Source organism: Hyla sarda, chromosome 4 (assembly GCF_029499605.1).
Source record: "Hyla sarda isolate aHylSar1 chromosome 4, aHylSar1.hap1, whole genome shotgun sequence".
NCBI classification, from domain to species: domain Eukaryota; kingdom Metazoa; phylum Chordata; class Amphibia; order Anura; family Hylidae; genus Hyla; species Hyla sarda.
In genome coordinates this window covers 45,876,675-45,901,757 of record NC_079192.1, presented here as the reverse complement: position 1 = coordinate 45,901,757, position 25,083 = coordinate 45,876,675, and the positions used below count along the sequence as shown (strand labels likewise).

The window sequence follows — 25,083 nt, the reverse complement described above, 5'->3', positions numbered from 1 at the left end:
CCAGGGCTGTAGCATCATCTTTGGCTAAGAGGTGTTCTGTTCCCATTAAACAGGAATGTCTGAGTGCATCTTGGTCACCTCAGAATTTCTTCAAGTACTATAAACTAAACACCAGGCTATCCTCTCAACCGACCTCTGTTTCTCTGGTTATTGATTCTGTTAAGAAGTAAGGTTTTTCCCTATGGGGGTAACTACTTTCTATATCCCCATTATTGTGCTGCTGAGGGATAACAGAAAATAAGATCTACCTGATCATCTGTTTTCCCTTAGTCTACTCAGCAGCACAAGACTCCTTCCCTACTTACATTTACTTTATAATCTACTCACTCGGTATAGGGAGTTGAGTGCATATATACCCTGGGGGCAAATACCCAATTTACATATTTGGGTTGTAAACAATTCCCATGTCAGACAGGAGAGAGCACAGAGGAGTGCTATCAGACAGGAGAGAGCACAGAGGAGTGCTATCAGACAGGAGAGAGCACAGAGGAGTGCTATCAGACAGGAGAGAGCACAGAGGAGTGCTATCAGACAGGAGAGAGCACAGAGGAGTGCTATCAGACAGGAGAGAGCACAGAGGAGTCCTATCAGACAGGAGAGAGCACAGAGAAGTCCTATCAGACAGGAGAGAGCACAGAGGAGTCCTATCAGACAGGAGAGAGCACAGAGGAGTCCTATGAGACAGGAGAGAGCACAGAGGAGTGCTATCAGACAGGAGAGAGCACAGAGGAGTTCTATCAGACAGGAGAGAGCACAGAGGAGTTCTATCAGACAGGAGAGAGCACAGAGGAGTGCTATCAGACAGGAGAGAGCACAGAGGAGTCCTATAAGATAGCACTCCTATGTTCTCTCTCCTGTCTGATAGCACTCCTCTGTGCTCTCTTCTGTCTGATGGACAAAGCCATGATTTCTATAAAAAGGAAATAAAATTTTCTTATGAAGTATATCAGAAAGCTTAATGTTTTGCCAAGATGTAAGCTCAGTCAATCACTGACTGGGGTGGGACACAGGCACCGCCACCGAGTGGCTGAGCTGGCAAATCTTTCTGCTGACACAGCACAAGGAAGTGCGGAGTAGAGGTACCAGTCATAAGGCTGGTGGCAGGGGGGGCGGGAAGGTAAGTATAATATTTTGTAATTATTTAAAATAAGCCTGCACAAAAATATTCATAAACAAGATACCAGAATATATCACCTGAATTATAATCTGAATAATCAAACATCAGTCAAAAGGGGGGGGGGGAAATATGCTACCCACAGACGTTGTGATCTTGTGTGATGATGTAAAAGTGACTACATTCTATTATGCCTTTTATTACTTAATAACAGCAATATTTTTGCATCATAGGTTTGTGGGATAGTTGCAGGACTTCTTCATGCTTTCTACCTCTCTTCCTTTTGCTGGATGTCTCTGGAGGGATTGGAGCTTTACCTTATGCTAGTTACGGTATTTAACACCCATCTCAAGAAAAGATACCTCTTGGCAGTGGGGTATGGTATACCAGCTGTGATCATCACGATAAGTGCAGCAATATACCATGAAGGATACGGCACTAAGAAATAGTGAGTGAAAAATGTAACTACATAATGACTAGGGTCAGCAATGGAATAAGACTAAGGGTTAATTCATGTTTTAGTGACTGTCCTGTGAGGAACTTACAAATAATATGAACTTCAGCATCAGCAGGGAATCTTTACCTGCTATTTATTTTCCTCATATCTTAATGCCTGACTGGGTTTTTTGTTTTAGCTCAGATCCATTAGGAGAAAGTTGTGATCTTTGACTAAAGCTTAGCTACAGTGTCTGAGGTATCTAAGGGCATGTTCACACTATATAAATCCCGCAGAATTCCGTGAGCAGAGTTCTGAATTCTGCGCTTTCAACATAAACATCAGTGTGAATGGGTCTTCCCCGAAAACCCGTCCACACTAAGGAATTTCAGAGTTGGACAATTCCGCCACTGAAATTGTTCAGCACAAAAAAGGAACATGTTCATTCTTTGCGCGGAAATCCGCAAGCATTGCATAGCTGTCAGTGGTGACTGCACAGTGCCGCTCGGTCGTACCGTTGAAGTATTTCGGCGGCAGCTGCCAGAGCGGAATTCTGCGAGTGTACCCAGTGTGAGCGTACCCTAAGTCATGCCTCATGTCCTCTCATTGGTTCTGGCAGCTACTCTCTTTCCCTCCCCTGTAGCTCTCCCTTCTTAGGGTGGGTTCACACTTTTTACTGTACGGCTGCCGGATCCAGTTGGGGGGAGCAAAAACCGAGCGCTCCAGCATCCCAGCTGGACCCGGCCTGTATCTAATGCATTTTAATCAGCTGAACGGAGTCAAACGGTGATCCGGTTTTGTGACCGGACCTAAAACCGCAGCATACCACAGTTTTAGGTCTGGCCAGAAAACTCGATACAGGGCAAAAATGTGCCAACCGGAGTCACCGTTTGACTCCGGTCGGCTCAATGAAATGCATCAGATATGGGCTGGGTCCGGCTGGGATACGGGAGCACCGGTTTTCACTCCCCTAACTGGATCCGGCAGACGTACAGTGAAATCGTGTGTGAACCAAGCCTTACATCAGCTGCTCTGTATAACCACAAGTCTTTCACGAGCTCACCAGGAGGTCAATGTACGGCTGATTTGTAATGCAGTAGAACAGCCATCATGAGCCCCTGAAACATAGAATAAATTGTAGGAGTAGAAAAAAAAATGAATTAGAAAACCAAAGCTTAGACTACTAGAAGGCTGGGATTCCACTCTGCAGTTTTTTTTTTAGCCAAAGTTGTCCTTAAAAGGAAAGGGAAATATAAAGGAAGGACATACACTTCTTCGTGGATCCATTTCTGGCTTTGGCTCAAAAAACTGCCAAGTGGAATCCTAGCCTAAATATATAGTAAAGCCTTCTAGGAGTGAAGGAGATCAGCACAACCCCAAAGTTATACTTACCAGGTTCCCACCATTCTGCAGATCCATAAGGGTCTTCATGCAGCCTGTCTATTACAAACTGCGGGTATTATGAGCTACCCGGGAATATTTACAAGAAATAACTCTTGTGTTAGCTGAACAGGCAGCCATGGTGAAGGAATCCCCTGTATGGAGTCCCCCATAGATCTCTTTTCAGTCATGAAACAAGTACAGCTTTGGAGGGAGAGGTGAATGATTTTAATCTTGAATTTTCAGATTTTTGCCAAGCTTCACTTTAAGAGATTAAATTGAATAGAATTTTCAGACTCTAACAAACCATATATGAAATAATGCACATGTAAAGTAAACTCATTCCCCTTATTTCATAGCTGCTGGTTGTCTCATAAACAAGGATTTATCTGGGCCTTTATGGGACCTGTGTGTGCCATTATACTGGTAAGTAGACTTTCACATGAATTGACATACAATTCACTATTGACGTACACGGTACCATAATGGGAGAAGTTAAATAGGATACTCCGCCCCTAGACATCCTATCCCCTATCCAAAGGACAGGGGATAAGATGTCTGATCGCGGGGGTCCTGCCGCTGGGGACCCCCATGATCTCCTGCACGCCACCCCGCCATTTTGAACTTTCATTCTGAACACTGGGTTCGTGGCTGTGGTCGTGATGTCCCCTTCCCATTGATATGATTGGCCACGGCCTCGAATCCAGCGTTTGGAATGAAAAGCTTAGAATGCCCGAGTGGCATGCAGGAAATCGCAGGGGTTCCCGGTGACAGGACCCCGTGATCAGACATCTTATCCAGTATCCTATCCCCTTTAAATACTTAAGGACACAGGGCGTACATGGGCTGACCCCGCATCATAGCGGGGTGGGCCTGGTGGCTATCAATGGCCGGGACCCGTGTCTAGTGCCGAACATCACCGATTGTGGTGATGCCCGGTATTAACCCATTAGAATCGACCATCAAAGTTGAGTGCGGCGTGTAAAATAAAAAAAAAACATTCCTGGCCATGAAACTGCGGTGTCCCGATCAGCTGAGAGGACGCAGAAGGGCCGTTACCTGCCTCCTCGCCATCTGATCTGTCCCTCGATGCTCCAGGCAGCCTCAGCAGGCTGGAGCAATCGAGCACAGATAACACTGAACAATGCTATGCTATGGCATAGCATAGAACAGTGTATGCAATCAAAGGATTGCATGTTATGGTTCCCTATGGGGACTAAAAAGGTGTTAAAAACTAAAAAAAAATGTAATGTGAATTAACCCCTTCCATAATAAAAGATAGAACCACCCCTCTTTTCACATTTAAAAATATGAAAATAAACATCGCTGCATGCGTAAATGTCCTAACTATAACAAAATAATGTTAATTAAACTGCACAGTCAATGGCGTATACGTAAAATAAAAAAGTCCCAAATTGCGTATTTTTGGTCATTTTGTATACACTAAAAAAAAGTATAAAAGTGATCAAAAAGTCCCATCAAAACAAAAATGTTACCAATAAAAACTACAGAACACGGCGCAAAAAATGGGCCCTAACACATCCCCGTAAACAGAAAAATATAATTAAAAGTTATAGGGGTCAGAATATGACAATTTTAAACACACTAATTTTGGTGCATGTAGTTAGAATGTTTTTCAACTAGTAAAATAAAATAAAACCTACATAAATTGGGTATCCTTGTAACCATATGGACCTACAGAATAAATATAAAATGTCATTTTTAACAAAAAGTGCACTGCGTAGAAACAGAAACCACTAAAAATTTCAAAATGGCGTTTTTTTTTTCGTTTTATCTGACAAATAATAATAATTTTTTTCGGGGTAACCGGGTCACCAGAGACCCAATTGACCCGGAATAGCCACAAATCGCAGGTCGATATGCCGGGATGCCTGCTGAACGAAATCAGCAGGCACCCCAGTCCCTGCCCGGCGAGCGGCAGGGGCCGGAAGAACGCAGGGCGTATCCATACGCCCTGAGTCCTTAAGGACTCGGAAACAGGGGTGTATGGGTACGCCCTGCGTCCTTAAGGGGTTAAATTTGCCCTCTTCTGACCCTGTAATACTTTTCATTTTACATATACGGAGCTGTTTGAAGGCCTTGATCTGTTTTTTTTTTAACATTAATCTTTTTGTTTTAAAGGGACTTTTTTTTTATCACTTTCACTACATTCATTTAATTTTTTTCGGTATATGTGGTGACTAAAAATCAACAATTCTGGACTTTGTTTTTCTTATCGTTTTTACATTAGTTCGGACATCTCCGCATGTGGCAATACCACATATGTTTGGCTATTTTGACATTTTATTTGAAAAAAGGGAAATGGGGGTGATTTAAACTTTTATTAGGGGAGGAGCTTATTCACATTTAACTTTTTTATATTTTATTCACTACTTTCTAGTTTCCATAGGGGACTATTGCATGTAATCTTTCTATTGCGAACACTGTTCAAGGCTATGCCATAGCATAGAATTGATCAGTGTTATCAGTGCTCTGCTTATACAGACCTCCTGCCATCATCTTCAAGGGGTAGTCCAGGGAACTAAACTTTTTAGACACTTAGGGGGAGATTTATCAAAATTTCTTCAGAGAAAAAGGTTGCCGAGTTGTCCATAGCAACCAGATCGCTTCTTTCATATTTGAAATGGCTTGTGAAAAATGAAAGAAGGGATCTGTTTGGTTCCTATGGGCAACTCAGCAACTTTTACTCTGGACAGGTTTTGATAAATCTCATGAGCACAAGAGTAAGGAAAATCCGGCTCCCAAAACTGGATAAAAGTACGTAGCTTTATATTTTTTATATTAAAATCCAACATAGAAAGAAAAATGGCAGCTAAAAGCACAAACGAAACGCACCAACGCGTTTTGACTTGTTAACAAGTCTTAATCATGGTCAATCTGACAATGATTAAGTCTTGTTAACAAGTCGAAACGCGTTGGTGCGTTTCGTTTGTGCTTTTAGCTACCATTTTTCTTTCTATGTTGGATTTTAATATGATACATTAAAACTACGTACTTTTATCCAGTTTTGGGAGCCAGATTTTCCTTACTCTTGTGCTCATCTGATGTACCTGGGAACACGGCCCTTGCTCATTCCGTGGCTTCCGCTGGAGGGTGTGCTGAGTTCATTGTGATCTGGGTCTGCATGCTGCTAATGGTGAGCTGAACCTTTACCTATTTTTCTGGACTTTGATAAATCTCCCCTTAATCTCCTATCCCCATCGCTCAGAACCCCCATCGCTCCTATACGGGTCTCCGGCTACTTACACGTCTTCTGAGCAGAGTGGCCCCCACCTTATTGGAAGAACGAAGCGACAGCCTACTCAGCCAATCACTGGGCACTGTGATGTCGCGCCTCAGCTGGTGATTGGCTAAGCGGGCCGTCACTTGCATTCTCCCAAGAAGGTGGGGGCCATTGTGCGCCAAGGATGATGACCGTGAAATGTTGCTGGGATCATATGGGCAACACTTCTATTATTTCTTACAATATGGAAAAATCTGATTACATAAATAATGGAAGTACAGTGTAAGGTTATTGGGAGGCGCCTTTCAGAAACAAGGTCAAGAAATATGATTTTACTAAAAGAGCAATGGATCCTTGGACCAAACTTTCAGCAGATGTGGTTGGTGAATCCTGAGTAAATGAATAAACCTGCCTGGGTTAAACCTATAGCTATCCTAAGAGAAAAATATAAAAGGTAATAGTATAAGGGTGAACTAGATGGACCAGACAGTTTTTATGATAATAATCCCTTTCTATTAATTAATTAATAAATAAATTAATAAAATAAATACAAAACTTGAATCTGTGCGCCACCCCCTGGTCATGACAGGTACTGCAGGACATAAAACAGATTTATTTCCCCTAATATGAGATTTACTATGTTGTATTCTGTGTCATTCATCACAATAATAACTTTAGATAAATGCCCCTGATGGCTCACCCCGAGCTCCATGGCACCCCCTGCTGGCCTCACTATCTCCCCTCTCTTCTTTCCAGGTGAATTGCGGAATCTTCGTGCTCACTGTGTGGAAACTTGCTGAGAAGATGTCTTCTGTCAGCCCAGAGCAAGGGAAGCTGAGGAGATTCCGGTAGGTGACCCGTGGCCGACATATTTACCTCACAGTGTGCACTGGTTATATGCGCAGTTTTACTAGTCACAGTCACTGGTCTCTGTTCGGTGTTGTGATGGCCTCAGAAATGTTTCTCTCAATTGACCGTAGACATGTTGTGCGTCACAGTTCTCCTCAGGAGACCACCGGACATCTTGTTGCTCGGCTGCAAAGCCGTTCGTGACGTCACCAAGACACCAAATGGCGGCCTCTGCTGGAGCTGTTGGCGCGCAATGATGAGGGGGCGGGGCCTAGTGAGACGTTCCTCAGAGGAGCGCCATAGACATACATACAGTACAGTGTGGTGTATACTACTGGGTACACCACAGTTGTGCCGTGCGATACACATATATATATATATATATATATATATACATATATATACACACATATCACAATATACATTTTCTTTCAGGAATTTATGTTGAAAAGCATAGTCAACTACGTTTTCCAATGCAGCAAAGAAAAAAAAATCACACTGACAAAAAATTCAGCCTTCTGGCCTATATATATATATATATATATATATATATATATATATATATACAGTGGTCCCTCAACATACGATGGTAATCCGTTCCAAACGGACAATCGTTTGTTGAAACCATCGTATGTTGAGGGATCCGTGCAATGTAAAGTATAGGACAGTGGTCTACAACCTGCAGACCTCCAGATGTTGCAAAACCACAACACCCAGCATGCCCGGACAGCCAACGGCTGTCCGGGCATGCTGGGTGTTGTAGTTTTGCAACATCTGGAGGTCCGCAGGTTGTAGACCACTGTTAGATGAAGTTGTACTCACCTGTCCCCGCCGCTCCGGATCGTCACCGCTGCCCGGGATGTCGCTGTCCGTCACTGCGTCCCCGAGGTGTCCCCGACGCTCCGGTAAGGCCTCTGCTTCCCCGGCATCCGCGCTCTCTGTCGCCGCCATCACGTTGCTACGTACGCCGCTCCTATTGGATGACGGGACGGCGTGCGCAGCGACGTGATGACGACGATGGAGAGCAGCGACGATGCGGAGGATCCCGAAGAGGACGCGCCGGAGCCCCGAGGACAGGTGAGTGACCATCACCGGAGCTCACGGGGCACCGTAAACGGCTATCCGGTGGCAGCTGAAGCAGTCTGCGCTGCCGGATAGCCGTTTATGCGATGGCCCCGACATAAAAAAAAGCATCGTATGTTGATGCTGCCTTCAACATGCGATGGCCTCTGAGAGGCCATCGCATGTTGAAATTATCGTATGTCGGGGCCATCGTAGGTCGAGGGGTCACTGTATATAGGGCTGTTTTAGCCATTGACATGTATGAGTCAGGAGAACTTCCCAACATGTATTCCAGATGTGCACCATAATTGCAGTGTGAACACACCCTTAGGGAAGAGTCACATGTAGTGCATCTGCAGCATATTTGACGCTATTTGATGAGTATTTCAGATATTAAGTGCCAGAGAAATCTATGGCACTTAATATCCGCAGCGTTTATTACTGAATTTTGCACTCGCTGCGGTAGTGACCGCCTTTCCTTATAACAAAGAACACACTGAGGAGGTGCTGGGAGAAAATACACAGCATCAATTATGTTGTCAAACAAAGAAGAAAGTGCGCGTCAAATACACTGCAGATGGGCGATGTGTGACCCTACCCTAAGGGTGTATTCATACGTACAGTATCCTGCACATATTTAAAGCTGCACATTTGAAGCTGCAAATTGATGCTGAAGATTTTAATGCAAACTAATTGACTATTGCATCAAGTCTGTAGCATCAAATATGCGCAGGATACTGTACTTGCAAATACGCCCTCAGGGTACATTAACGTGTGTATTTTTCTGTAGATTTTCTGCTGCTGATTTTCCTGCCCATTTAAAGAAGTACTCCGACGCAACCTGTTTATGGGGGAAATGAAGCATTAACCCCTTCAGGACCAAGCCCATTTTGGCCTTAAGGACCAGAGCGTTTTTTGCACATCTGACCACTGTCACTTTAAACATTAATAACTCTGGAATGCTTTTAGTTATCATTCTGATTCCGAGAATGTTTTTTCGTGACATATTCTACTTTAACATGGTGGTAAATTTTTGTGGTAACTTGCATCCTTTCCTTGTGAAAAATCCTAAAATTTGATGAAAAATTAGAAAATTTTGCATTTTTCTAACTTTGAAGCTCTCTGCTTGTAAGGACAATGTATATTACAAATAAAAAATTTTTTTATTCACATATACAATATGTCTACTTTATGTCTGCATCATAAAAGTGACGAGTTTTTACTTTTGGAAGACACCAGAGGGCTTCAAAGTTCAGCAGTAATTTTCCAATTTTTCACAAAATTTTCAAACTCACTATTTTTCAGGGACCAGTTCAGGTTTGAAGTGGATTTGAAGGGTCTTCATATTAGAAATACCCCACAAAAGACCCCATTATAAAAACTGCACCCCCCAAAGTATTCAAAATGGCATTCAGTCATCATTTTAACCCTTTAGGTGTTTCACAGGAATAGAAGCAAAGTGAAGGAGAAAATTCACAATCTTCATTTTTTACACTCGCATGTTCTTGTAGACCCAATTTTTGAATTTTTACAAGGGGTAAAAGGAGAAAATGTATACTTATATTTGTAGCCCGATTTCTCTTGAGTAAGCACATACCTCATATGTCTATGTAAAGTGTTCGGCGGGCGCAGTAGAGGGCTCAGAAGGGAAGGAGCGACAAGGGGATTTTGGAGAGTACGTTTTTCTGAAATGGTTTTTGGGGGGCATGTTGCATTTAGGAAGCCCCTATGGTGCCAGAACAGCAAAAAACCCTCACATGGCATACCATTTTGGAAACTAGACCCCGTGAGGAACATAACAAGGAATAAAGTGAGCCTTAATACCCCACAGGTGTTTCACGACTTTTGCATATGTAAAAAAAAAATATTTTTTTTTCACTAAAATGTGTGTTTCCCCCCAAATTTCACATTTTTCCAAGGGTTAATAGCAGGAAATACCCCCAATATTTGTAACCCCTTATCTTCTGAGTATGGAGGTATCCCATAAGTTGACCTGAAGTGCACTATGGGCGAACTACAATGCTCAGAAGAGAAGGAGTCATATTTGGCTTTTTGAGAGCAAATTTTGCTCGGGGGGCATATCGCATTTAGGAAGCCCCTCTGGTGCCAGAACAGCAAAAAAGCCCCACATGGCATACCATTTTGGAAACGAGACCCCTTGAGGAATGTAACAAGGGGTACAGTGAGCATTTGCCCCCCACTGGTGTCTGACAGATCTTTGGAACAGTGGGCTGTACAAGTTTTCATTTTCACGGACCACTGTTCCAAAGATCCGTCAGACACCTGTGGGGGGTAAATTCTCACTGCACCCCTCATTACATTCCGTGAGGGGTGTCGTTTCCGAAATGGGGTCACATGTGGGGTTTTGTTTTTTTTGCGTTTGTCAAAACCGCTGTAACAATCAGCCACCCCTGTGCAAATCACCTTAAATGTACATGGTGCACTCTCCCTTCTGGGCCTTGTTGTGCGCCCCCAGAGCACTTTGCGCTCACATATGGGGTATCTCTGTAGTCGGGAGAAATTGCGTTACAAATTTTGGGGGGCTTTTTTCCCTTTTACCTCTTGTGAAAATGTAAAGTATAGGGCAATATCAGCATGTTAGTGTAAAAAATTAAATTTTTTTACACTAACATTCTGGTGTAGACCCCAACATTTCCTTTTCATGAAGGGTTAAAGAAGAAAAAGCCCCCCAAACCTTGTAACGCAATTTCTCCCGAGTACAGCGATACACCATATGTCGCCCTAAACTGTTGCCTTGAAATACGACAGGGCTCCAAAGTGAGATTTGAGGCCTAAATTAGGGATTTGCATAGGGGTGGACATAGGGGTATTCTACGCCAGTGATTCCCAAACAGGGTGGCTCCAGCTGTTGCTAAACTCCCAGCATGCGTGGACAGTCAACGGCTGTCCGGCAATACTGGGAGTTGTTGTTTTTCAACAGCTGGAGGCTCTGCTTTGGAAACAGTGGCGTACCGGACGTTCTTATTGGGGGAGGGGGGCTGTGTAAGGGTATGTGTATATGTAGTGTTTTTAACTTTTTATTTTATTTTGTGTTGGTGTAGTGTAGTGTTTTTAGGGTACAGTCACATGGGCGGGGGATTACAGCGAGTTTCCCGGCGCAAAATTTGCTGCATCTCAAGATGCGAGAAACCCACTGTAAAAGCCTCGCCCATTTGAATGTACCCTGTACATTCACAGGGGTGGGTGCACCAGATGTTGCAAAACTACAACTCCCAGCATGCATGGTCTGTTAGTGCATGCTGGGAGTTATAGTTTTGCAACAGCTGGAGGCACACAGGTTAGGAAACACTGAGTTAGAAACAATGTTTCCCAACCAGTGTGTCTCCAGTTGTTGCAAAACTACAACTCCCAGCATGCCCAGACAGCTGAAGGGCATGCTGGGAGTTGTAGTTCGGCAACATCTGAAGGGCCAGATGTTGCTGAACTAAAACTCCCAGCATGCCTAGACAGTCAGTGCATGCTGGGAGTTGTAGTTTTGCAACAGCTGGAAGAGCACAGATTGGAGACCATTATACAATGGTCTCCAAACTGGGGCCCTCCAGATGTTGCAAAACTACAACTCCCAGCATGCTCAGACAGCCAAAGGCTGTCTAGGCATGCTGGGAGTTGTAGTTTTCAGACTCCTAGAAGCAGCAGTGAAGATCTTCACTGCTGCTTCTGAGGACCATATACTTACCTGCCAGTCTCGTCGCTGCTCGTCCACGTGGCCGGTCCTGCCACTGCTCCTCGGTCCCGCCAGGTAAGGCCGCCGGTCCCCTGATGTTCCCCCCTATGCAGCAGGTCCCCGCGAGCCCCCGCAGCCATCGTCCCCCGTTCTGCCCGACTTCCAGGGGCGGGCAGTTTGGGGGATCTGAACTTTCACCCCAGATCACTGTGATTGGTCCTCAGGGACCAATCACAGTGATCGCTGCCCAGGACCATCAATGGATGGTCCTGGGGGTGAAGCAGAAGTTGTCCCCTGCTGGAAACAGCGGGACTTCTGCCAGTTAACCCGTGTGATGCTGCGCATCGCCGGGTTAACTGAATGTCATTTATAAACGCCGGGATGCGCGAACGCACTGCACAACCCAGCGTTTATATATGACATTCTACGGGAAGGGGTTAATAAAAGTTATATCACATTGTAATATACTCACGTTGTCCATGTCGGCTTCTTCCCGGACTTCTCGCTTTTCCATCTGGCCGGAAGCTGGGTCCTTTGATGATGCTCGACCGCGTCTTCTTCACGATCCGGCGCCATCTTCGCCCGGTGACTCATCGCTCCCATGAGTCACTGCGGGCTGTGCCGGCCTCCCAGCCCGGAGTCGGCTACTCCCCCAAAGTTAATTTATTCTGCGCATGCGCAGTACTATAATAAATAGCGTAGGGCTAACGCTAGGCTCCTATCGCTGCCTACTTTAGCCCTACGCTATTTGCGTAGTGCTGCGGCATTCTTGTGACACCGCTAGTGCAGTGTTTCCCAACCAGAGTGCCTCCAGCTGTTGCAAAACTACAACTCCCAGCCTTCGGCTGTCCGGGCATGCTGGGTGTTGTAGTTTTGCAACAGCTGGGGGCACCCTGGTTGGGAAACACTGCGCTGGTGGGCACATGGATCAGTGGGCTAGTGGGCACATGGAGAGGGCTGATGAGCTGGGAGGGGGAGGATGGGAGGAGATAACCACAAGGGAATGAGCTGTGGGCATCACTTTATTATAATTTATTATAATTTCCTTGGGGGGGGGGGGGGAGAGGAGGGGGAGAGAGCAGCAGCTAACAGGAAGCTGGCGCAGGGAGTCATGGGAAATGTAGTCTTTATGACATGGCTGCTGACAGGTAGCAATTACAAGAGAATGGCTGGGCCAAATTTGACAAATGAGGTTTCGTTGGAAAGGTCTTTGAAAGAGCTATCAGATGAGGTAAACTTTTTTTTTATGTACCAGCGCTCCGGAGTACTCCTATAAGTCAACCATAAAACTCAGCAGCAGAAAATCTGCAGCAAAATACAAACATCTTAATGTATGCGGAGGGCGTATTTGCAAGTACAGTATCCTGCACATATTTGATGCTACAGATTTCATGAACAGTACTTTCACACGGGTGGATTAGAGTTTCCCGCTGCAGGTTTTATGTGCATTGTAGTCAATGTAATCTGTAGATTTTCTGCAGCAGAAAATCCACCGCAGCTGAAACCTGCAGTGGGTTGAGGCTTAAAGGAGTACTCCGCCCCTCGACATCTAAGGGTCTATTCACATGGGGCAGAATTCCACCTGAAATGAAAGCCCATGCACTTCTATTGGTTTCTGCACTCCTGTTGACACTTTCCACTTCATTTCATTAGCACAGCTTCAGTATGTGTACTTTGTTATGGATAATGATACACAGCTCTGTACACTGAGGACAAGCAGGGCTCTGTACACTGAGGACAAGCAGGGCTCTCTGCACTGAGGACAAGCAGGGCTCTGTACACCGAGGACAAGCAGGGCTCTGTACACCGAGGACAAGCAGGGCTCTCTGCACTGAGGACAAGCAGGGCTCTGTACACTGAGGGCAAGCAGGGCTCCGTACACTGAGGACAAGCAGGGCTCTGTACACTGAGGACAAGCGGGGCTCTGTATACTGAGGACAAGCGGGGCTCTGTACACTGAGGACAAGCAGGGCTCTGTACACTGAGGACAAGCAGGGCTCTGTACACTGAGGACAAGCAGGGCTCTACATTGAGGTCAAGCAGGGCTCTGTACACTGAGGACAAGCGGGGCTCTGTACACTGAGGACAAGCAGGGCTCTGTACACTGAGGACAAGCAGGGCTCTGTACACTGAGGACAAGCAGGGCTCTGTACACTGAAGACAAGCAGGGCTCTCTGCACTGAGGACAAGTAGGGCTCTCTGCACTGAGGACAAGCATGGCTCTGTACACTGAGGACAAGCAGGGCTCTGTACACTGAGGACAAGCAGGGCTCTGTACACTGAGGACAAGCAGGGCTCTGTACACTGAGGACAAGCAGGGCTCTGTGCACTGAGGACAAGCAGGGCTCTGTACACTGAGAACAAGCAGGGCTCTGTACACTGAGAACAAGCAGGGATCTGTACACTGAGGACAAGCAGGGCTCTCTGCACTGAGGACAAGCAGGGCTCTGTACACTGAGGACAAGCAGGGCTCTAAGCACTGAGGACAAGCAGGGCTCTGTACACTGAGGACAAGCAGGGCTCTGTACACTGAGGACAAGCAGGGCTCTGTACACTGAGGACAAGCAGGGCTCTGTACACTGAGGACAAGCAGGGCTCTGTACACTGAGAACAAGCAGGGATCTGTACACTGAGGACAAGCAGGACTCTCTGCACTGAGGACAAGCTGGGCTCTGTACACTGAGGACAAGCAGGGCTCTCTACACTGAGGACAAGCAGGGCTCTAAGCACTGAGGACAAGCAGGGCTCTGTACACTGAGGACAAGCAGGGCTCTGTACACTGAGGACAAGCAGGGCTCTGTACACGGAGGACAAGCAGGGCTCTGTACACTGAGGACAATCAGGGCTCTGTACACTGAGGACAAGCAGGGCTCTGTACACTGAGGACAAGCAGGGCTCTGTACACTGAGGACAAGCAGGGCTCTGTATACTGAGGACAATCAGGGCTCTGTACACTGAGGACAATCAGGGCTCTGTACACTGAGGACAAGCAGGGCTCTGTATACTGAGGACAAGCAGGGCTCTGTATACTGAGGACAAGCAGGGCTCTGTATACTGAGGACAAGCAGGGCTCTGTACACTGAGGACAAGCAGGGCTCTGTGCAGTGAGGCTTTGTGACATGCCCCAGGCTCAAACAACAGGATGATTGACAAGCCAGGAGCCTGCACAGAGCCCTGCTTGTCCCGCCCTCACTTCCTGTATTTGGTCTCCTCATAGAGACAATCATGCAATAGCTGCAGAGACAGCATTTTCATGAGACAGCATTTTTATAAATATACAGATATAGGTATTATCTACATTATATTAAAAGTTTTTGTTGATGACAGATACACTTTAATGATTGCAGGCCACAAGGAATCCTTTGTCACTATCAATTTTTGTGCATTACACAGGAAAAGTCACTTTTATTTAAATAAATAATCGATTGCCCAATAATGTGCGCCAGTTGCCTCGACGACACAAAGACATTGATAAATTCCCCTTGTATATGCATACTAACTTTATATATGGCGGAATGTCTTTAGGACCCTGACCGTGACATCGCTGGCACAGCTGTGTATCCTGGGGAGCTGCTGGGCATTCGGATTCTTCATGTTCAGCTCTGCTACACTCTTTTTCGCTTATGCGTTCACCATCCTCAACACCCTGCAAGGAATACAGATCTTCTGTCTGCACTGTCTGATGCACAAAAAGGTAAAAGAAGGGGGCGCTATGGTGGGTGGGGACAATGGAAAGTCAAATGCAATCAATCATAATCCTATCAGTACATGACACTTTGATGCGTTGTGTCCCCTCCTGTATTCATTCTCAGTTGTCTCTCCTTCACAGGTGCGGGCAGAGTATAAGATATGGCTTTGTGCGCTTGCGCATTTCAAGTCTCCGGTTTACTCCGAATTCAGCAACACCAGCAACACACAGACACATAGCAAGGTAAGGGGGCAGCGACAGCCCTGCACAGAAGATGGCGTGGGGCATCCATACCATACAGGAAGCGTCTTGATCAGGAATCTTATTTTAGTAATAGAGAAGTTTAAAGGGGTATTCCAGGAAAAAACTTTTTTCTATATATATATCAACTGGCTCCAGAAAGTTAAACAGATTTCTAAATTACTTCTATAAAAAAAAATATTACTCCTTCCAATAATTATCAGCTGCTGAAGTTGAGTTGTTCTTTTCTGTCTGGCAACAGTGCTCTCTGCTGACATCTCTGCTTGTCTCGGGAACTGCACAGAGTAGAAGAGGTTTGCTATGGGGATTTGCTTCTACTCTGGACAGTTCCCGAGACAGGTGTCATCAGAGAGCACTTAGACAGAAAAGAACAACTCAACTTCAGCAGATCATAAGTACTGAAAGGATTAAGATTTTTTAATAGAAGTAATTTACAAATCTGTTTAACTCTCTGGAGTCAGTTGAGATATATATATATATATATATATATATAAAAAGTTTTTTCCTGGATAACCCCTTTAATTTTTCTACGTTGGAAAAACGGTTTATGAACCAGATAAAAGTCATATCAGTGGGCCTGTCCTGTCCTTCCCAAAAGAGAAGTGACAAGTCCCCCAGTAGTCTGGCCAATATACTATACATCAGGGATAGACAATTTTAACCTAAATTATTAGAAATAAAATGATCAGTTGAACATTTATCCTTGATTACAATGAAAGAACAATTTTAGGCCTCGCCCACTATTTGCATACCACGACACTGAATTTTGACTTAAAGGGGTACTCCGCTGGTCAGCGTTTGGAACAAACTATTCCAAACGCTGGAGCCGGGAGCTCGTGATGTCATAGCCCCGCCCCACTCATGACATCACGCCCCAGCCCCCTCAAGCAAGTCTATGGGAGGGGGCGTAACAGCTGTCACGCCCCCTCCCATAGACTTGCATTGAGGGGACGTGACGTGACGTCACTAGGGGGCGGGGCTATGACGTCACGAGATCCCGGCGCAGATCCAGCGTTCGGAACAATTTGTTCCAAACGCTTAGCATTGGAGTACCCCTTTAAGTTATTTCTCTTTAATTGTCCTGCACTATTATGCCTCATAAAATTGGATGGTCCACACACAGTATTATGCCTCCCTTAGGGTCCTATTCACACGGCGGAATTTCCGCTTTCTGCCGCAAATTAAATCCCATAGACTTCTATGAGATTCCACACTCCCATTCACACTTCTGAATTTCCGCTTGCGGAAATTCAGAAGTGTGAATGGGAGTGCGGAATCTCATAGAAGTCTATGGGCTTTAATTTGAGGCGGAATTCCGATAGCGGAAATTCTGCCATGTGAATAGACCCTTATGGCAAATTTACACTACAGAATTTCTGAGCAGAGCTCTGCATGGAAATTCCGGTGCGGCGGCAGCCTCATTGTTTTCAATGGGATTCTGCTGCACTGTGTACACTACTGAAATTCCAGGTTCATTCTTTTGGCAGAATCCACTTACATGTGTTGCCGTCAATGATAACAACGAATGCCAGGGCGCTGACTAATTTATTTGGTGCCTGATGTGAATAATACGGTCAGTAACATAGGCCATGGAGCCCCTGCTTACACAATCCATCCTTTGTAAGGCTGGGTTCACACCACGTTTTTCGAGTACGTTTCCCGTATACCTTTTCATTATTGAAAACGTATGGAACCGTATTGAAAACCGTATGCATCCGGTTGTGTACGGTTTGCTTGCAATATGGTTTCCTCCCGTACTCAAAACCGTAGTTGACCACGGTTTTGTCTCCGGTTTAAAAACCGTACTGCAACCACATACGTTTTTTTTTTTAACATTGACGTCAATGGGAAACGCACATGTATACGGTCCCATACGGGAAACTGTAGACGGTTTTTACTTTGCACATGCGCATTTGCATCCTAAAGTCCCCACTTAACCCCTTAAGGACTCAGCCCATTTTGGCCTTAAGGACTCAGACAATTTCATTTTTACGTTTTCATTTTTTCCTCCTCGCCTTCTAAAAATCATAACTCTTTTATATTTTCATCCACAGACTAGTATGAGGGCTTGTTTTTTGCGCGACCAGTTGTCCTTTGTAATGACATAACTCATTATATCATAAAATGTATGGCGCAACCAAAAAACACTATTTTTGTGGGGAAATTAAAACGAAAAACGCAATTTTGCTAATTTTGGAAGGTTTTGTTTTCACGCCGTACAGTTTATGGTAAAAATGACGTGTTCTTTATTCTGAGGGTCAATGCGATTAAAATGATACCCATTATTACATACTTTTATATTATTGTTGCGCTTAAAAAAAATCACAAACTTTTTAACCAAATTAGTACGTTTATAATCCCTTTATTTTGATGACCTATAACTTTTTTATTTTTCCGTATAAGCGGCGGTATGGGGGCTCATTTTTTGCGCCATGATCTTTACTTTTTTTTGATACCACATTTGCATATAAAAAACTTTTAATACATTTTTTATAATTTTTTTTTTAATAAAATGTATTAAAAAAGTAGGAATTTTGGACTTTTTTTTTTTTTCGTTCACGCGTTAACCGTACGGGATCATTAACATTTTATTTTAATAGTTCGGACATTTACGCACGCGGCGATACCAAATATGTGTATAAAAAAAATTTTTTGCGCTTTTTGGGGGTAAAATAGGAAAAAACTGACGTTTTACTTTTTTATTGGGGGAGGGGATTTTTCACTTTTTTTTTACTTTTACTTTTACATAGGGGACTATTCATAGCAATACCATGATTGCTAATACTGATCTGTTCTATGTATAGGACATAGAACAGATCAGTATTATCGGTCATCTCCTGCTCTGGTCTGCTCGATCACAGACCAGAGCAGGAGACGCCGGGAGCCGGACGGAGGAAGGAGAGGGGACCTCCGTGCGGCGTTATGAATGATCGGATCCCCGCAGCAGCGCTGCGGGCGATCCGATCATTCATTCAAATCGCGCACTGCCGCAGATGCCGGGATCTGTATTGATCCCGGCACCTGAGGGGTTAATGGCGGACGCCCGCGAGATCGCGGGCGTCGGCCATTGCCGGCGGGTCCCTGGCTGCGATCAGCAGCCGGGATCAGCCGCGCATGACACGGGCATCGCTCCGATGCCCGCGGTTATGCTTAGGACGTAAATGTACGTCCTGGTGCGTTAAGTACCACCGTACCAGGACGTACATTTATGTCCTGCGTCTTTAAGGGGTTAAAGGGATATTCCAGGCAAACACTTTTTTTTATATATCAACTGGCTCCGGAAAGTTAAACAGATTTGTAAATTACTTCTATTAAAAAATCTTAATCCTTCCAATAGTTATTAGCTTCTGAAGTTTTCTGTCTAACTGCTCAATGATGATGTCACGTCCCGGGAGCTGTGCATGATGGGAAAATATCCCCATAGGAGCTGGACAGCTCCTGGGACGTGAGTCATCAGAAAGCAGTTAGACAGAAAACAGCAACTCAACTTCAGAAGCTAATAACTATTGGAAGGATTAAGATTCTTTAATAGAAGTAATTTACAAATCTGTTTAACTTACCGGAGCCAGTTGATATATATATATATATAAAAAAAGTTTTGGCCTGGAACACCCCTTTAAGACCTCTCCCATTAAAAATGGACAACATTTATCAGAAGTTAATAAAGCCACATTATGTTATTAGGCTTTGGTTACACAGAATTGTTTGCAGTGTAATTCATTCAATTTTATTATCAAGTTACAATTCAGGGAATCAGCCAGCTGGGCATTACTCTGATGCCAGGAAGTTAAACAGATATGTAAATTACTTCTATTAAAAAATCTTAATCCTTCCAGTACTTTTTAGCAGCTGTATGCTACAGAGGAAATTCTTTTCTTTTTTAATTTCTTTTTTGTCTTGTCCACAGTGCTCTCTGCTGACACCTCTGTCCGTGTCAGGAACGGTTTGCTATGGGGATTTTCTCCTGCTCTGGACAGTTCCTGATACGGGCATCAGGTGTCAGCAGAGAGCACTGTGGACAAGACAAAAAAGAAATTCAAAAAGAAAAGAATTTCCTCCATAGTATACAGCTGCTAAAAAGTACTGGAAGGGTAAAGATTATTTAATAGAAGTCATTTACAAATCTGTTTAAATTTCTGGCACCAGTTGATAAAAAATAAAGTTTTCCACCGAAGTACCCCTTTAAGTTCACACCTATCTGATTCCCTGGATTGTCACACAAACTATAAACCCTCATATCTCAGGAGTAGGAGGGTGTATTAAAAGTTTCTAAAAAATATTTAGAAGACCCTAAAGTATTTCAAATTATAGCAAAATCTCAATTTGGGGTTGTGGGGACATGTCCTCTTTAACCCCTTAAGGACCAGGCCAATTTTATTGTTGCATTTTCCTTTTTTCCTCCTCATCTTCTAAAAATTCTAACTTTCATATTTCCATCCACAGACCCATATAAGGACTTGTTTTTTGCATGACCAATTTTTCCTTTGTAATGACCAAAAAAATGTACGGTGAAAAAAATATATATATGTGTGTGGGGAAATTGAAAAGAAAACCGCAAATTTTAGAAGGTTTTGTTTTTACACTGTACAGTTTAGGATAAAAATGACTTTTTTCCCTCTATTTTGTGGGTCAATACAATTAAAATGATACCCATTGTTACGTGCTTTTCTATTAATGTACTGCTTTAACCCCTTAAAGGGGTACTCCGTCCCTAGACATCTTATCCCCTATCCAAGTATAGGGGATAAGATGTCTGATCGCAGGGGTCCCGCTGCTGGGGACCCCAGGGATCGCAGCTGCAGCACCCCGCTATCATTACTGCACAGAGCGAGTTCGCTGTGCGTAATGACGGGCAATACAGGGGACGGAGCAGTGTGATGTCATGGCCCCGCCCCTCATGACATCACGGCCCGCCCCCCTCAATACAAGTCTATGGGAGGGGGTGTGGCGGTCGTCACGTCCCCTGCCATAGACTTGCATTAAGAGGGCAGGCCGTCATGTCACGAGGGGCGGAGCCATGATGTCACGCTGCTCTGTCCCCCTGTATTGCCCGTCATTACGTACAGAGCGAACTCGCTCTGTGCAGTAATGATAGCGGGGTGCCGCAGCGGCAATCCCCGGGGCTCCCCAGCAGCGGGACCGCAGCGATCTGACATCTTATCCCCTATCCTTTGGATAGGGGAGAAGATGTCTAGGGGCGGAGTAACCCTTTAAGGACGGACCCATTTTTTACCTTAATGACCAGGCTCTTTTTTTTTTTTAAATTTGACGTGTCTTTTTAAATGGTAATAACTTTAGAACGCTTTTTCTAAGCGGAGCGATTCAGTTTTTTTGTGACATATTGTACTTTATATAACTGACGCATTTTTGTTGACACGAAGCATTTTTTGTGACAAACGCAAAAAATATTGTGGGAAAAACTGGAATATTTGTAGTTTTTTAAATTTATTTTATGGTGTTCACTGTGCGGTAAAAGTGATGTTATATTTAGTCTGTGGGTCAGTACGATTATGGTGATGCCCATTTCGTATAGCTTTTCATGTTCTTTTTCCTTTTTCTGAGCAAAAGTCTTTTTTTCCCTTTTTGTGTTATGTTCCAACAGCCGTAACTTTATTTTTCGTCCAACGCCATTGAGTGAGGGCTTATTTTTTGCGGGACAAGCTGTACTTTTTATTGGTATCATTTTTGTGATACATGCTACCTTTTGATCTTTTTTTGTTCCACTATTTGTATTAAAATTGGCAAATTTAGCACTTTTTTTTTTACGGCGTTCACCGTGCGGGATAATTTACATTATAGATTTATAGTACACGTCATTACAGACATGGCAATACCTAATATGTATATGATGTGTTTTCTTTATGATAATACAGGGCTTTTATACGGAAAGGGGCTTTTTTTCTTCTTTTATTTACACACTTAATTTTTTTTTTTCACTTTTTACAGGTTATAGTATGCTGTAATACATTTTACTGCAGCACAGTATGACCTGATCAGCAGCACAGTACAGCTTGTGGCTGGATCTCACAGGCTTCTGTAGCAGACAGACAGGATGTCATCATCCGAGGACCTGCTGCCATAGCAACCCACGATTGTGTTGCGCAGCCGCCAAACAGGGGGAGCTCTCTCTCCCTCTGTCTCCGCCAATCAGTGCTGCAGTTAGATTGACCACAGCACTAAAAGGGGGTTATCTGTCAGGATCGGCGCTCTGCTCCTAACAGCTGCGGCGGGTGCTTATTTATTTTTTTAATGTGATGACACAATGTCCGCCATTACCGGCAGGTCTCTGGCTGCTGATAGCAACCGAAACCTGCCGTGCATCATGTACAGGACAAAGTTACATCCTGGTGCTTTAAGTACCACCGCATCAAGACATACATTTACGTCCATTGTCCTCAAGGGGTTAAAAAGCAAAGGACCAATAGGCAGAACTTGAGACTTTATTATATCTAGTACAGGGCCTTCGGGGCTATTTTTGATGCTCCTGTTCCATTCACTTCCCTGCACTAGGAATCAGTGTACACGGAGCAGCCATAACATTAAATCCAGACAGGTGAAGAGAATAACACAGATTTTCAATGACAATTGGGTCTTTCAAGAAGTTCAAAGGCAGCGAGTAAACTAGAGATGAGTGAAGTTACAGTAATTCAATTCATCACGAACTTTGCGGCTCGGCAGTTGCAGACTTTATCCTACATAAATGAGTTCAGTTTTCAGGTGCTCCGGTGGCTGGAGACTCTCTCCTAGGACTGTATCCATCTTTTCCAGCCACCGGAGCACCTGAAAGCTGAACTAATTTATACAGATTAAAGTCTGCAACTGCTGAGCCGAGAAGTTCGTGACGAATCGAATCACTGTAACTTCGCTCATTTCTAGAGTTAACATTAGGTAACAGTGTGATCAGTCAGTTGCTGAAGTTGCAAGTGGAAGGATCTGGGAGACTGACAGGAACCAAAAGTGATCGAAGGAAAACCAAATGGTTAACAAGCGACAAGTTTGTGAACCCCCAAGGCTCACTATTTTATGTGAAGAGCACAGGCTAGTCACTCTTACTGTAATGCAAAATGCTAAAACAGTTACCCCAAGTGATTGTAGAAAGGTGTCAGACCACACAGGGCCATGTGTGGGGGTGGATAGTCGCAGATCAGCTATATTCATCCACTAAACTAGGAAAAATGGAAATGACCTGGCTAGAGGATCAGTGTGAGGCTTTGTTCTGCTAGGAAACCTTGGGCATCATGTGGATATCACAGACATGCACCATCTACTTAACCCCTTAAGGAACACAGGTTTTCCACTTTAGTTTTTTCCTAATCACATTCTAAAAATCATAACACTAAATTTTGCACCTACAGAACCCTATGATGACTTATTTTTTGTGCCACCAACTGTACTTTGTAATGACATCAATCATTTCACCACAAAATTAACGGCGAACCCAGAAAAAAAAGATAATATATATTATTTGTGGGGCAAAATTGGGAAAAGTCATTTGGTAACTTTTGGGTTCTTCCAATTCTACGGAGTGCACTTTTCGGTAAAAATGAGACCATATATTTTTTATTCTGTAGGTCCATAAGGTTACAATGATACCCAATTTAAATAGGGTTTTCTTTATTTCACTACTTAAAAAACATAACTACATGCACCAAAATTAGTATGTTTAAAGTTGTCCTCTTCTGACCCCTATAAACTTTTTTATTTTTCCGTATATGGGGCGGTATGAGGGCTAATTTATTGCACTATGATCTGAAGTTTTCATCGGTACCATTTTTGTTTTGATGGGACTTTTTGATCAGTTTTTATATATTTTTCAGTGTATGCAAAGTGACCAAAAATACGCAATGTGACTTTTTAACGTATGCACCATTGACCGTGCGGTTTAATTAACATTATATTTTTATAGTTTGGACATTTACGCACGCGGAGATTCCACATATTTTTATTCCGTTTATATATTTATTATATGGAATTTGGGGAAAGGGGGGGCGATTTGAACTTAATAAGGAAGGTTAACTTGTTTGTTAACTTAAACTTTTTTTTTTTTTTCACCTTTATTGGTCCCTTTAGGGGACTTTTAGGAGGAATCATTAGATTCCTCATACAGATCAATGTGGTAAATTGCTGGGGGGGGGTTGGAGATCCACCCCACTGAACCACCAGGGAGAGTTCACAGCTTCCTTTAGACGCCGCTGTCTTCTATTAATACCGCTCCCAGCTACAAGAATCAGCTGGGGGTGGCCGGTATGACGCCGGCTGGAGTCGGGAGCCCACATCATAGAACGGTTAAATGGCACATGGACAAGTATACACGTCCATGGTCGTTAACCAGTAAAAGGGGGAACTCCGGTGGAAATTATTTATTTATTTTAAATCAACTGTTGCCAGAAAGTTGAACAGATTTGTACATTTTTTTTTTTTTTTTTTTTTTTTGAACAGTGCTCTCTGCTGACATCTCTGTCCATTTTAGGAGCAGCATATGTTTGCTATGGGGATTTTCTCCTACTCTGCTGACATTTCTGTCCATTTTAAGAACTGTCCAGAGAGCACTGTGTTTGTGATGTCAGCAGAGAGCTCTGTGTTCCAAAAAGAAAAGTTTCCTCTGTAGTATTCAGCTGCTAATAAGGACTGGAAGAAGATTTTTTTTTTTTTTTAAATAGAAGTAATTTACAAATCTTAACAAAGAAAAAAAAGGGAAGTGGCACCGATACCTTGAACCTCCTAAGATCACGAGATGAAGACGACGTCCCGCTAGTCTGTAAATCTACCCTGGCAGCGGAGGTGCTAGGACAATAAAGACCGCAGTCACCAAATAGCAGTAATTAAAGAACAAAAGGTGCCCTGCACTCACCGCTTAAATCCAAGTAATCCTGCTCCCATCTCGGGTCACGGCTCGAACACGGAGGAAATGGACAGTGGAGCGCTCAGAGGCGACTGCCGGCAGTTTCACGCATAGGAATGCCCTACACATTCCTATGCGTGAAACCGCCGGCAGTCGCCTCCGAGCGCTCAACTGTCCATTTCCTCCGTGTTCGCGCCGTGACCCGAGATGGGAGCAGGATTACCTGGATTTAAGCGGTGAGTGCAGGGCACCTTTGTTTTTTATTTACAAATCTGTTTAACTTTCTGGCACCAGTTGAGTAAAAAAAAAAATAAATAAATTTTTTTATATATATATATATATATATATATATATATATATATATATATATATATATATATATATATATATATATATATATATATATATATATATATATATATATATATATATATATATATATATATATATATATATTATATATATATATATATATATATATAAATAATATAATATATATGGTTCACATATACTAGAGAAAAA

General features: G+C 43.6%; 1 protein-coding gene and 1 long non-coding RNA gene across 4 annotated transcripts in view; one reads left to right on the top strand and one right to left on the bottom strand.

The window, feature by feature from the left end:
• LOC130367855 (uncharacterized) overlaps positions 1-7,327 on the bottom strand; it is a 401,538-nt gene extending 394,211 nt beyond the window's left edge. Inside the window, exon 1 of the long non-coding RNA XR_008892203.1 lies at positions 7,051-7,327. This is a non-coding gene — a long non-coding RNA (uncharacterized LOC130367855). The remainder of the gene's footprint in view (positions 1-7,050) is intronic.
• The window catches only part of ADGRE5 (adhesion G protein-coupled receptor E5), a 184,204-nt gene that overhangs the window by 158,143 nt on the left and 978 nt on the right, over positions 1-25,083 (top strand). For all 3 annotated transcript variants that reach the window (XM_056570735.1, XM_056570737.1, XM_056570736.1), the window contains 5 exons: positions 1,348-1,562; positions 3,290-3,356; positions 6,931-7,022; positions 15,296-15,464; positions 15,600-15,701. In XM_056570735.1, coding sequence (XP_056426710.1) covers positions 1,348-1,562; positions 3,290-3,356; positions 6,931-7,022; positions 15,296-15,464; positions 15,600-15,701 — 645 coding nt within the window. The remainder of the gene's footprint in view (positions 1-1,347; positions 1,563-3,289; positions 3,357-6,930; positions 7,023-15,295; positions 15,465-15,599; positions 15,702-25,083) is intronic.